Here is a 15,888-nt window from a genome sequence, read left to right as displayed (position 1 = left end):
TCTCCTGTTTCCTCAACCTTATCTAGTCATCAACAGTCTACAATCTACTGTAGCTTGAGAACCTATCTATCTAACTATCTATATATACATGTATATATCTATATATATATATATATCTATATATATATATATATATCAGCTTGAGAAGCTTATATTTATATAAAATCTCAGTGTTTATTTGTCTGTCTGTCCGTCATCTGTCTTTCATGTGTGCGGTTATAGCAATAAAATCTAGGAATGACAAATCTCTGGAATGGAACTTGGAACTTCCAGGTCTGCAGGCAGACATTCTATTCACTGGGCCAAACGCCTGCATTGCTATGCAATAGAATAATTGTGCACATAGTCATTAAACTAGTTAAAATACTAATGGTTACTACTGGCACGCTTGAAGATCATGATTGATTGTGTGAGAGATCATTACGTAGCGTTTACTAGCTAGCTTCATGGCTCTTATTATAGTAAAGATTTAGAAAACCTTAAGTTACTAGCTTAAGTTACTTAAATTAGCCAATCTGCTAATTTTGCCATTTGCTTATCAGCCAACATAGCAAATATCAACTACATTACCTGCCACTGTTTATAAGTTGTTTTTATTACCCGTGCAACACTAAGCTTTCATCTAGTCTCCTACAACTATCATATGTACAGCCAGTTTAGATATTGTTCTATAGCTATCATATGTACAGTCAGTTTAGACGCTGTTCGATAACTACCACATGTACAGTCAGTGTAGATACTGTTCTATAACGATCAGTTTTACAGTTAGTTTAGACTCTGCCAGAATGATGAATAAGCCATTGCCAGAACCAAACCATTTATTAAATAATTGTATATCAATAGTTTTCTTACCCACCCGTCTGTTAGCAAGCGTATATGATCTATACTACTAAATCAAGAAACTCTAAGTACACCTATAGACTATTTGTGGACATTCATGGTTTGTCTCACCTTGAAATGCCCCTGCTTGGAGAGTTGAGTCATCAGCACTTTCTAGAGAGCGCCTGACAGCTCTGCTAACATCTCTCAGTTGCATGCTTCCATCCCGCCATTTGTAGAAGAAATAGTCTGCCACCGTCTGAGCATTGTATGGATTGTTAACTGCATCTGTGAGATTTGTGTGAACTTTCCATCTACGAAACAATATAAGGGTTTGAAAAGAAAGCTAAAATTCAACAATTGAGTGCGCATTGTTATCACAAAATAGAAACAGGCTCAGATAAACTATTGAAGTTGGCAGTGAACTGCGGTTGCACCAACTTTCACAAACTATGATGCTTGTGAGAATTGATAACAGCCACAGGCTGTGACATATAATAACACCAACCGGCTATGACGTACAAAAACACTGACATGCTATGACATATGAATAAATCCAAAACATCTTACAAGAGCTACATGTGAGTTAGACAAATCAAAGACATCTTACAAGAGTTATATGTGAGTTGGATAAATCAGAGACATCTTACAAGAGTTATATGTGAGTTGGATAAATCAGAGACATCTTACAAGAGCTATATGTGAGTTGGATAAATCGGAGACATCTTACAAGAGTTATATGTGAGTTGGATAAATCAGAGACATCTTACAAGAGCTATATGTGAGTTGGATAAATCAGAGACATCTTACAAGAGCTACCCGTGAGTTGGATAACTCAGAGACATCTTACAAGAGTTATATGTGAGTTGGATAAATCGGAGACATCTTACAAGAGTTATATGTGAGTTGGATAAATCAGAGACATCTTACAAGAGTTATATGTGAGTTGGATAAATCAGAGATATCTTACAAGAGCTACCCGTGAGTTGGATAAATCGGAGACATCTTACAAGAGTTATATGTGAGTTGGATAAATCAGAGATATCTTACAAGAGCTACCCGTGAGTTGGATAAATCGGAGATATCTTACAAGAGTTATATGTGAGTTGGATAAATCAGAGACATCTTACAAGAATTATATGTGAGTTGGATAACTCAGAGACATCTTACAAGAGTTATATGTGAGTTGGATAAATCAGAGACATCTTACAAGAGCTACCCGTGAATTAGATATTGTGGCGACAGCATTTTATTTTATTACTAGCCCGAATGCCCGACATTGCTCAGGTAATAAAAGTCTTTACACAGAAAATTTATTTTTATTGAACGCATAACAACATTTACCTTTCTAACTTTCAAACTTCATATTATGAGAAAAGTGTTTTGGGCAATTAAAGTAACTTGAGAGAAAAATAAAAAGCAACTGTAAAGGTGTATAAATTTGAAATAACTTACAAGTAATGGATACATAAAGTCTGTTTTGCTACAATTATATTCAAAAATTATTTGGTAAACAATTGGTAGAAACACTCATACAACCTGAGAAAACAAAATAAAAATCATGAATATGTTGAATTAATAAGAACAGTGAGTGCATAAAAGTGTGTTTGTATGAAAAAAGTTACTGTTGCAGCAGAAGCTATTCATCGAAACTTTGAATACGACGATACTAGTACCTTGCGATACTGGTACTACAAACATAAAAATGAGATATCGGACTGTCTTAGTCTGATACTTTGTTTGATCGAACGGAGAGAATACATGTATAAAGGCAATTCCTGCTCAAGATAATACAATTGTCCACGTGAAAAGTATTTAGCCTTTACAGAACCTTAGGAAAAACTAAAGTCAACCTTAAAGAAAAACCTTAGTCAACAAATATTGCCTATGGAAAAGATAGTTTATAAACAAGTTTGTGTGATCAAAAATTCTTTGCAAATAATTTCAACAGATGCAATGGTTTTGACTAGCACCCAGCTAGCAGTTGTTATCTTATAGATAAAAAGGTCTGGTCACTGAGTTGACTGGTTCTCCTTTGGACATACTCACAAGAGAAGTAGCTTTCCTTCCACCTCCACCCCATCTCTACCAACTCTGAAAAACAAATTTCAACATTTCGATGCGAAAACAAAATGAGCAGTGTTCCTGTCTAAGTCATGGCTATTCCTGTGTAGGTAATAAGCTAACAGTCGAAGCCTCTGCCTAAAATGCTAGAATGTCAGCATGCACAGATGTGGAAAAATAGTACTATTAGGAGATAACTCATTCCTTCAATATACCATTCTTTAATGATTCAACAGAAAATGAAGTGATTATTAGCCAACATTTTTCAAGCCACTAATGAGGACTTGCTAGGTCACCAGTCAGAACTTGTCAAGCCACCGGTCAGGACCTGTCAAGCTTCCAGCGAGGACTTGTTAGGCTACTGGCCAGGACTTGTCAAGCCACTGATCAGGACGTGTCAAGCCATGGCCAGGACTTTCTTGAGTCACTGGCCAGGGTATATCAAGCCATTGGACAGGGCATGTCAAGCCACTGGCCAGGGCATGTCAAGCCACTGTCCAGGGCATGTCAAGCCACTGTCCAGGGCATGTCAAGCTGCTGTCAACAGTCATCATAGCAAAGATAATCATTAGCTTTTTTGAAGTAATTCTTTTTAAATGACAGTAGGTAATGACCGTAGGTATTTTTCGAATCACGGATAAGTATGCCTGTATGTCAAAGCCGGTTACAAAGACTGATGGTTCATATGACAAAAAGTTTAGTGATTCTAGATAAAAGACTCGACTTAACAACATGATATTAACAGATTGTTTCAGCTAAAGATGGCCCAACAGGGCTTATAAAGTACCTGGTTATATCCAGAAAGGGTGATGATGTAACCAGGAAAGACATTATGGAACTATGTAACTATGAAAATAAGTAGCTAAGCCTTAAGATATGCACGACAAAAGATAGATGTTTCAGATATAGAATGAAAGCTAAAAGAATAAAACCCTTTTTTTTTTACAGTAATATAATGTGTTTATATAATAGTAATATAATATAATATTTCAGTAATACTAGAAATTCCACTGTCATACAGCCCACGACCAAAGTGATATTGGAAAAAAGAAAGCGTACTGATGGTTGAGAAATGCAATATTAGCAGTCCAATAGGATAACTGCAATGGTAGCTGTAATGTACTGGGTGTGGGTGTTATTATATACAACAAATAGCAATAATGAAAGGAAAAGATTATATGTTTATATCTCTCCTCCTACAAAAAGAGAAATGCAATATTGGCCGATATTAGAAGTAAAATGCACTGATATTATTAGAATAACCAATATTATTAATATAGTAATAATATAAAACCAATGCACAATTTTGTTTACATTTCAAAACGTCATAGCTAACAATATCACGAAGTTGTGATATTTATATAGATTTTTAGAAAATCTGTACTACGTAGTCATTGTTCTGTAGTCATCCAAACTTATAATTAATTATTGTAATAATCTCATTAGAACCGTTAGAAAAAATATCGTCATTCCCTTTACTTACACTGCGTTAGATTTTTAGAAAATCTGTACTACGTAGTCATTGTTTTGTAGTCATCCAAACATATAATTAATTATTGTAATAATCTCATAAGAACCGTTAAAAAAATATCATCGTCATTTCCTTTACTTACACTGCGTTGGACATCAGTTAGAGTACGAAAGTACTCAAATGTGTCGGCAAATGAAAATGAAAAAATTGAAATCGGCAAAAATGAAACGGTTTCTGTACTCCTATGTTAATTGCCGAAACCTTCGGCAATTCGACAATGCTATAGACTGGTGAAAAGTGCACGTTATTTTTTCGTGAAATGCGCAATAATTTATCGTTCTATTCTCTGTCGCTCGGCGTTTCAATTTCCGGTCTTAACTTTTATTAAACCAAGCTTTTCAAGCGTTTTGTGGCGATTTTCGTCCAAATTAATCTGTCTATTTGTGTATAATCCGATCAGATGGGTTAGTTTTAGGAATTTGAGGTAACCTTTCAAAGGCTTGGTAACATATTTAAATAGGTTTATATGCGTTTTGTATCATTATTATACTTGAACGACTTTACTGAAAAATAGTTAAATTTGTTGATAGGATTTCGTTGCAAGGATTTGGTGATGGCCGTTAATGGATAATTTTTAGGAGTTGTGTGCTCTTGTTTGGTCGTGGGATAAGTTGAAGCTGCGACACATTGATACAGTCCCTGTATCTCAAATAGAGTGAAACCAGCAAATACAGCAGACACTAATCGAACGGCGATGAAACATTACACAGGGTTGATTTTTTGTCGAGATGAAATTAATTTCTGGCAGCAGTCCGACAAAAATGGTCCAAACCAGGAAGAAATGGTAAAATTGGTAAACGTTATTCTGCATTATTGTACATAAATTTAATCTAATTAACAGTACATAAGCTAAATAGTAGAGTAGTTTCCTAATGTTTGTTAAATCATTAAGTATAAGTTTATGAATGCCAAAATAGCCATATAATATTTCATCGAAATATGTTGGTGGGTGGCATTAGAGATCGTAAAGCAGTTAACAGGACGAATAAAAATAAGTATTTTTGCTTGTAAATAGGGCAAAAAACACCAAATTTAATAATCCAAATCTAAATATATAAAAATTAGTAAACTTGTAACACTGAATGGGGCTATCACATACCGTAAATCCTTGTGTATAGACCATCAGGATGTAGAGGCTGCACCCAAACTTTGAAGGTTGTTTTTTGAGTTACAGGTATATAGCGTGTACAAGCTGTACCCGCAACTTTTCCATTCATTTAACACACTTAATTTAACCTAGCCACTAGAGTTATTCACCGAGTCCACCGCCTCTGTCTGTCGTCACAAGCACACGTTGGTTAAGGATGTGGCAGTTGACCAATGAGTGTTCTCACCTTCAAAGTTTGGGTGCGGCCTTTACATGGAGGAGTATTTACAGTGATCCTTTTACAAAGTAACTAGCTAGTAAAGTATATTACCATTATAGTGTAAACAAGCATTTATATATAAAATATATTACCATTATAGTGTAAACAAGCATTTATATATAAAATATATTACCATTATAGTGTAAACAAGCATTTATATATAAAATATATTACCATTATAGTGTAAACAAGCATTTATATATAAAATATATTACCATTATAGTGTAAACAAGCATTTATATATAAAATATATTACCATTATAGTGTAAACAAGCATTTATATATAAAATATATTACCATTATAGTGTAAACAAGCATTTATATATAAAATATATCACCATTATAGTGTAAACAAGCATTTATATATAAAATATATTACCATTATAGTGTAAACAAGCATTTATATATAAAATATATTACCATTATAGTGTAAACAAGCATTTAACAGAGTGTTAAAAAGAGCAGATAGTAATAGCTGAAGAAGATAAACCCTTTTGGTGTTTGATATTCACCTCAGTGGTCCAGAGTAGGTCAGTCTCCACCTAGAGCCTTCTTCCAACAAAGATATGCTTAGTCCGGCTGATTCAAAACCTTCACACCCATTGCTATATGTTGTAACTTGTCCAGGAAGGCTATAGGCAACCTCTACAATCATATGGATAGTAGACTATTCTTCTGTCCAACCCCAGTTCCTAGATGTCAATTAGTCATCATGAGCACCTCTCTATCTCCTCACCTAACCTTGAGACTTGGGTAGGACTTGTATTCGTATCTAATACCTACTGAGGTAAGCTCTCTATAAATATTACTATTATAGAGCCATGTCTACCTGAAGCCATTGTTGGATATTAGGAAATAGTTGCTTGGTACAGGATTCAAACTTGTGACCGTCGGTTTGATAGACCGACACACTAACCACTGCACCAATCATTCACCTTCTGTTTTTAGAATTATTATCCATATACTCATGCACCGTGCGTTATCGGCACACATGACAATCTCTCACAGTACACTAGACTGCCAGGCTATTACTATCTATAATATACGAATTAACTTTGTTCTATAGTACCTTGAGTAGCAAGTAACGCTCTGCCCTTAGTCCCCTCTTCCTTCAACAAAATTCAAAAGTTGATGAAAGAGGGGAAAAACGTATACATTTATTTACGTATTCTTAAATGTATAGACTTTCTTGTATATATGCTTACAATAATGGTGCCATACGGGAGATGAGTGAGCGTATGGGGTATGAGGTGAACGAGCACATGGGGTATGAGGTGAGTGAGCATATGGGGTATGAGGTGAGTGAGCGTATGGGGTATGAGGTGAGTGAGCGTATGAGAGTGAACATATGGGGTATGAGGTGAGTGAGCATATGGGGTATGAGGTGAGTGAGCATATGGGGTATGAGGTGAGTGAGCATATGGAGTATGAGGGGAGTGAGCATATGGGGTATAAGGAGAGTGAGCATATGGGGGTATGAGGTGAGTGAGCATATGGGGTATGAGGTGAGTGAGCATATGGGGTATGAGGTGAGTGAGCGTATGGGGTATGAGGTGAGTGAGCGTATGAGAGCAAACATATGGGGTATGAGGTGAGTGAGCATATGGAGTATGAGGGGAGTGAGCATATGGGGTATAAGGAGAGTGAGCATATGGGGGTATGAGGTGAGTGAGCATATGGGGTATGAGGTGAGTGAGCATATGGGGTATGAGAAGAGTGAGCATATGGGGTATGAGGTGAGTGAGCATATGGGGTATGAGGTGAGTGAGCATATGGGGTATGAGGAGAGTGAGCATATGGGGTATGAGGTGAGTGAGCATATGGGGGTATGAGGTGAGTGAGCATATGTGACCATGTTGGTAGAGGATAAGTGTATGCATCTTGATGTACCATTGCAAAGCATGGTCTTAGATAATTGCAATAGTGTTTGTGGGCTACAATAATCAACTGTTTGTCTAAAATGTTTGCTGAATGTAAAAGAATATTTCTATTGGATTGTATGAAGGTCATCTTGTACAAAAATAACCACCGAATCAATCGCAGATTGCTAAAAATGGTACAGAGAGAATAACTTCAAGTTTATGGGCACATATGGGCCTCAATGATTCCTCCTCTTGTATCCCCGCGCTAATGATAGATATATTTTATAGAGGTACGCCTAGCGAATACCAGTGGCTCGAACAATATTATTTGCAGAATTATGATACCATTCAAACAGGCAGCGTGTTGACTTACCATTGATGCCTAAAGTCAGCATAACATAAGACTTGCGGTCAGCTTTTCTACATACAGCAGCATGTAAACTCTGGCCCAGTCGAGCGTTTACACACAGGAAACTCAGCTCATCATAGGTATCACCCTGTCAGTAGCAAACAAATCATTATGTACATATGTCCAAAGAACATCTATACAATGCACTTGTAGTGTGTCTAGACAGCACATAAATACATGTACCTAGGAAACAAAAGGAGCCAGTGACTGGAGATGTTACTTAATTAAAAAACACTACAGAGAATGTTGATAGCATACGTTATATTGATATCTACCCTGCTGGACACACTAGGTCTGCTGGACACACTAGGTCTGCTGGCCACACTAGGTCTGCTGGCCACATTAGATCTGCTGGCTACACTAGGTCTGCTGGACACACTAGGTCTGCTGGCCACACTAGGCCTGCCGGCCACACTAGGTCTGCTGGCCACACTAGGTCTGCTGGCCACACTAGGTCTGCTGGCCACACTAGGCCTGCCGGCCACACTAGGTCTGCCGGCCACACTAGGTCTGCTGGACACACTAGGCCTGCCGGCCACACTAGGTCTGCTGGACACACTAAGTCTGCTGGCCACACTAGGCCTGCTGACCACACTAGGTCTGCTGGCCGCATTAGGCCTGCCGGCCACACTAGGCCTGCCGGCCACACTAGGCCTGCCGGCCACACTAGGCCTGCCGGCCACACTAGGTCTGCCGGCCACACTAGGCCTGCCGGCCACACAAGGTCTGCCGGCCACACAAGGTCTGCCGGCCACACTAGGTCTGCCGGCCACACTAGGTCTGCCGGCCACAGTAGGTCTGCCGGCCACACTAGGTCTGCTGGCCACACTAGGCCTGCTAGACACACTAGGCCTGCTAGACACACTAGGTCTGCTGGCCACACTAGGTCTGCTGGCCACACTAGGTCTGCTGGCCACACTAGGTCTGCTGGCCACACTAGGCCTGCTAGACACACTAGGCCTGCTGGCCACACTAGGTCTGCTGACAACAGTAGGTCTGCTGGCCACACTAGGCCTGCCGGCCACACTAGGCCTGCTGGACACACTAGGTCTGCTGGCCACACTAGGCCTGCTGGACACACTAGGTCTGCTGGCCACACTAGGTCTGCTGGACACACTAGGTCTGCTGGACACACTAGGTCTGCTGGCCACACTAGGTCTGCTGGCAACAATAGGCCTGCTGGCCACACTAGGCCTGCTGGCCACACTAGGTCTGCTGGCCACACTAGGTCTGCTGGCCCCACTAAGCCTGCTGGTGCCATAGGGTAATAATAAGGGATAAAACCTAAGAAACATAAACATGCTCCTATTGGACCTTACAGCCTTGAGGAAATATTGAAGACATATTCAGTAACAGCTACACATGTTACCTCTGAATCATTGAGGGCTCCATATGATACAGATGGATCACTTAGAGTTGTCCGCTTCTGGCGAGCCATAGTCTGTCGCACAATAAATGTTATATACCACTTGAGCCATGCTACAATCGCAGATGTGACCATGTTTATGTACCCAGAAAAATAAGTGAGAATGAAAAGCAGACCCACTCAACAAAGTATAGCAAATGTATTACTAGAATACATTTAATTCTCTGAGAGTTACATTCAATACGCAGATATGAGCAAACAAGAACAAATATTTAGCTCTCTTTGTAAGCAGATGTCATATATTAATGACACCTTCAAGATAGCCACTATACACTAGAGAGTGGGGTAGCCTTCCTTCAGACTTGCAAAATATACCAGAGTAAGCTGGGCTACAGCTCTGAATAAGAAATATATTTTTTACAAATTATTTTTCCAGGAGTATATACAGCAAATGTCCATCTTGCTGGATATACAGCACTAGTCTTGCTGAATTCTACCTGAATGTCCGCATTTTTTTAGCAATCTCATGAAAATCGATTATGGTGTCTGCTTAGTTCACTGCAAGCAGAGACTGTGTAGGTGCTTTTGGGAGCGTTGTCGCACAAACAATGGCTCTGTAATCTTAGCTGGACACGCATAAGACCAGTGGCAAAGGAGCCTCAACAACTAGAGACATGCCCAGTTGCGGAGAGCAATTTAAAGTTGGATGTTAATCCTGTCACCACTGGTGGTCTATATTGGGAGCTGAACCCCAACCTGTTGCTCTAAGGTCAGGCCTCCTAGACCGCATTAGGCTGGCAGAAAACGCCCTCAATTCCCATGCTATACTTGCTGATATTTACCAAGCTGGTTAGGGTAGTCGCAGTACTATTAGTCAATGCACTAGGTAATAATTAGGAATATCAACCTGATCTTGTGAAGTAAATGAGGGCAGTAGCAACAGCTAAAACACCCAGACCAATGCTGCTATCCATCATCGAAACTACGTTCTTCATTCATCCAGAACAGCACAATCTGCAAAGGAGTGACATAAAAGGTTCATCATATCACAAATCATTCCATTTCCAACTCCCATTATCATACCATACTTAATTCTCTGTATAGTTTTTGCTATTAGTGATAGATGGTTTTAATTATAATTGTCATAGGTAACAGCAAGTATAATTACGAAGCTCAGATGAGACGAGAAAACTACATGAAAGCTCTATTTCACATAACTTTGAAAAAACATCAAGCTATATACTTGAAGCCATAAACATACTCTCTATGATGCCCCTGCAAAAGCCCAGTTTCTGGCCTAATCTAGTTTATGGCCTTTCAAACTTGGATTATGCTGAAACTGCACAAATCAACCTAAAAAACTATTAATGAGCCAGTAAAGAATATATACAAAATAAAGCTGTTAAATGTATCAGCAAGTGTTGTTTAAAGTGAGTTAAGCGTGCTGACACTAGAAGCCACGTCTCAAAATCACCGGCTGCCACTGCTTACATATGCTCTGAGAGATGATGCATGTTCTCAAGATCTATCATCAGCCTATGATGAAATACTGAAAAACTGTCCACAGATGAATATTACAACTAAGCCGCAGCTAGAAAAGAGTAAACATTAGTTTATGCCATAAACTGTTAGGAATGCTTGTCAAACAGGAAACACACTTGACACTACTGAAATATTGCATTGATCTCTAGCCACAACCATTGTTATCACCTGATTGCTGATAGCAAGTGTTTATAAACAACTAAAACCCTAACAACAAACTGTTGTTACCCCTTTTATACAGTTTAGTTTATTGCACTGTAAGCACATTGGAGACACCCTGATTCCCAATGCACTCTCATTGGATATTTTATTTATTTAATCTTGCAAAAGTTCGGAAGTTAATTAGAAGAATATGTAGATGATCTCCCACTTTTACTGCACACACCTGCAGACATCCCAAGCTAAAGGGTTGTTCAAAGTGTGTGTAGTAGCATCGCTTAAAAGACATCCAAAAACCAAGGGTTTAAACCTGCATCACTCCTTATATCTCAGAACCCAACTTAATTATTTAACCATATCCAACATGGAAGATCTGGTATGAAAGCTTGAATATCACCTGTTGACAAACTGTTAGTGTTACGAGTGTTAAACTGCTGTATTAAAGCCAACTTCACTATGCTAAAAAAACATCCGGCCTGGCACTTAGTAAACGCTTGAGCAGCGATGAGGCGACAGGTAACCCCGCCTCGTTAAGATACCCCGTCCAGAGACTAGAGAGTTTTTAGTGAACGAAAATACTATACGCGGCTCGCTAATATAGCACAGATCGATGCGTAAGTTGCCGAAACTACGATCGAAGACTAAACAATACTGATCATATACGATCGGTATATTCGATCGATATCAAATACGATCGAAGACTAAACAATACTGATGCTACAGTGATAGGCCAGTGATTACCTAATATTTTAGTATTGGAAGTGGTGAAGTTTCAGATTGATATCAAAGCTATTGACTTACAAAGAGTGATGATTAAGCTCTCTATTTGATTTTAAACTCCTTTTCTACTAGCCAATGTCAAAAAGGTTATGCATAAAAGTTGTCTTATCTTGTAGGAACATAACTCTTGCCCACTACTGTAATTGCTGTAAACAGATCGTCTGCTGGTTTGTTATGGCTGTTTAGAAGGCAAACCTGACTCCCACCTGACTGTGGATGAAGAACAGCGGATATTCGAATACAATGACATACAATTAAGTGTAATGGTAATATGAATATAAAATGATAACAGTCATTGTGAATGTAAGAGTTACCTCTGAATAACTGTTATATCTAGAATCAGCCATGTACAGATATACATGAAGAGAATAACAAGCTACATCAACTTTCCTAACAGATCCTCCCGAAAAAAACATATACAAATTCTGGAGATGAGAAGATCACCATTACAAACCTATTTCTAGTTCCAATTTACCCATTGTGCTACTAAGACAATGAGAACTTGGCATAAGGAAATCTCAGATAATCGCCAAAAGATTACAATCTTAACACAGACTATGATAACTTGTGTCATGCGATAGCACGCTCTGCATCTGACACCGATCTATACCAGTTCTACATGTAACATTATGATTGGGGATTACACATTTTGAAATCTCTGCTGATAGAATACAACAAGATGTAGACAGGAACCTCCAAAAATTACAATACTCTGAACTGAAGAGCTGAAACATATAGCTCCACTTTTGGACACCAAGGCTAACTCTCAACCCATATATAAGGACGCATATTCACCCATATACTTCACTCTTTCAATACATCTTCATCATGGTAGACAGACGTGTCAGTGGATTAAGTGGAAGAGTCAACTTTTGGAGAACAACTTTTGGGGGTGAGTATAATCTAAGCCTTTAGAAATTACTTTTATAGTTTTATAAGTTTAGTCTGGAGTGCTACTTATTATATATTTTCTTGTTTTTAAATAAACATAAGGTATTATCAAACCCCTCTTTGCATACCTTAGGGATTCCCTTTCTCAGAGCATAGTCTTAGATTCTCACATCTAGAAAGATCTTTTATAGGGTCTTGATTACGTTAATCAACAAAACATTGGTTAACAGTCATTAGTTAGGATTAGGCCTATCTGAGTTTAGTACCAACAAATCAAGCAGTGCATCTGCATTCAATAATAAGCTCCAGCTACTCCCTAACAGTTGTAAGATTAATTGGTAGGATAATCCAATACTATCAATAATCAACACAACATAACTTCTGCTGAGGTAGAACACCATTGTCACTGTTGGTGTAGTGAGAGTTCCTCATATCTTTATCAGTGTGCTATGATGTATTTGGCACGGGGTTCAGCAATATCACTGATCATGCTTAGTGGTTAGTTGGGCAGCCACTCATTGCACGTATGGTCTTTGGTAAAAAATTTTGGTAGTTCTTGAGTTCACAACAATTCATGAGGCTTGCCACAAGCTGTGGATCTTGTGGTCATTCTCGTATAAAATATGAATATGATGTATGTAATGTGTTTCCAGAAAAATAATGTTACACAATTTTTCTGCCCTTTGCACATGCATCAGATTTGAATTTGCTTCATCATTTTATTCCGATTTGACCATCAGGAACCAATTGATCAATAATAATATAGGCAATCGTAAAAATGCTAAACTATAATACCAATACTCAATAGTATAACAACCATCTTTACTTCTAAAAGTCAATATCTTACAAACACAAGGTAAAAGAAAAAGGCAAGGAAATGCAACGTTCATACATAGGAAACTTGTCATGCATATAATACTTGTCATACATGTGACAGTTGTCATACATAGAATACTTGTCATACATATGACACTTGCCATATATATGACACTTTTCATACATAGAGCACTTGTCATACTTGTCACAAGTAGATTTCTAAATGATATACTTGTTAAACTTGAGCCTCCTTCTAGAGATGGGCCATCTCGTTGTGCAACATGAGTTGGAGGCCTTCCTTATGTAGTCAGTATGCTGCATATGGCTGTTGGGATCGTTACTCTAAACCAGACAAACATTTTTGTAGTTCTCGCGAGAGTTGTAGAGGCAATACTGGTCATAGCCAAATGTAATCTATGATATAAATGAAACAAAGGCATACTTACCCGTAATTATCAAAAATGAGTATCCGCTTACTAATCAATCGGCATGCTGTACATGTATGTATCCTGTTTTATTTCTCCATGTGTGTCATAGTTATAAATGTATCAAATTTAATATGTTTGAACACAACGTTGAGTGGTTCTAAATCTATATATGTACATGTACATCTCAGTGTTTGTCTTTTTGTTAAGCTCTGTGTCCAGTTATGGCAATTAAAATCTAGTAATGATAAATCTGCACATCACTGGGTTTGATCACAGAACCTCCAAATATAGAGGCGGTGAACTTAATCACTAAGCTGCACGGTATACATTGGGTTCATTGGCCAAATAGTCTTTTTATTGATTAAGATACTTACGGGTAAAGTGCTGGCTTGGGGTTAATAACTAGCACCGTTGACCATTACGCGTAATGATTGTTAAGCTGGCTCAAGACGCCGGTATTATTTTAGTAAATATCTACCTTTCCAAATAAGTTACCCAAATCCATTAGGTAATTACTCTTCTACCAGTGCAACGCCGAGAACTCGGCTCGCTTTACCATGTATTCAATATACAAGAATTGATCAACTAATTTTACGTTCTCGGCAAAAACTCTTTGTAAACTGCCAAGAACCATCTTGGGATATTTTGCTCAATTTTGGCTAACTGCCCATCCCATGTGAACCATCTTGGGATATTTTGCTCAATTTTGGCTAACTGCCCATCCCATGTACAATTTGAAAACTGACTCGTTTCCAGTGACATAGCTCCAGTTGAACTATGTACAGTTTTTGTGCTTTTTCTTAGGTTGTGTTAACAAATTTATTATTATTGGTACAGACACTATTGGAAGTGATGTAAATAAGACCAAAAGCTACCAGTAAAGGATGCATCTTTATTTCTACAAGTTCAAGACCTGAAATATACAAACTAGCAAAATTCTACAATGATAGTAATAGTGACAAAAAGTTAAAAAATAGCCGTTAAAAGTTGCACCTTTTCATGCTCTTTTCCCAGATCTGCCAGCATCAGATGATCCCAAGAACCCTGATGAGTAGCTGAACTTTCATGGATGTTTGGTGTACCCTGTTGCAGTATTTATGCTGAGATATAAGTAATGTTGCAGGGTGGGCTCATTAGATAGGGCTCATGCTGAAATATCTCAGTGGCTAGAAAACAGGTGACAATTTTGTGTAGTTTTCCTGCCCGGCTGTCTGGCAATAAATGATAGAGATACAATGATGTTGGCACCTTTAATGATTTTCTTTTGGGTTCTGTTGGTTGATACAACAGGTGCAGCCATTGAGTTTGTCTCCACTTCTTGATTCATCTACCCTTGCTTTTGATTGTTGATGTGATGTTAATGCAGGTCTTTGTCAGACAACCATCTGTTATCTTTGGCTATTAAACTATCACTCTTGTTTCATATAACAGGATTACAAAACCTGAACTGAGAGGTACCTGGAATCTTCCTAGATCATTATTAGCTCTATCAGTTTTTACTGTGAGGAGTTAAATGGAATGTTCCAGAAATAGAATCCTGAAGCTAACAGAATTTAATATGGTCAGTTGTCAGCCATTATAAAATAATATATACCAATATAAAAGCTGGCTGTAAACTGATCTTATCCAGTATGTAGTGTTACATTACGTAATTCCTTACCGGTTTCAGTCAGTTTACATCACACATCCTAACCTTTCCCTGGAAAAATGGTAGATAGTAAGTAGGTCAACTTTGACCATCCTTACGCTTGCAATATCACCTGCAGATGAAGCTAATGTCTCATGATCTGATGCTCATTGACTGCCCAACAAACATCTGTTATGTTCACAATCAAACCGACAGCATCTAATCAT

The 15,888-nt window shown here is 38.2% G+C and overlaps 1 protein-coding gene across 1 annotated transcript; it reads right to left on the bottom strand.

Moving 5' to 3' along the window:
- Positions 1-8,276: 8,276 nt before the first annotated feature.
- On the bottom strand, positions 8,277-9,353 carry LOC137397267 (uncharacterized). The gene has a single exon (XM_068083555.1). The coding sequence runs from the start codon at positions 9,351-9,353 to the stop codon at positions 8,277-8,279; it is 1,077 nt and encodes a 358-aa protein (XP_067939656.1).
- Positions 9,354-15,888: the final 6,535 nt, after the last annotated feature.

The sequence above is a fragment of the Watersipora subatra genome, chromosome 5 (genome assembly GCF_963576615.1).
Source record: "Watersipora subatra chromosome 5, tzWatSuba1.1, whole genome shotgun sequence".
In the NCBI taxonomy this organism is placed as follows: Eukaryota; Metazoa; Bryozoa; class Gymnolaemata; order Cheilostomatida; family Watersiporidae; genus Watersipora; species Watersipora subatra.
This window is presented reverse-complemented; position numbering and strand designations above follow the sequence as displayed.

Bases quoted from the DNA above. Each gene is read 5' to 3' on its own strand.
- LOC137397267 (XM_068083555.1), bottom strand. From the start codon at position 9,353: ATGTTTATGTTTCTTAGGTTTTATCCCTTATTATTACCCTATGGCACC.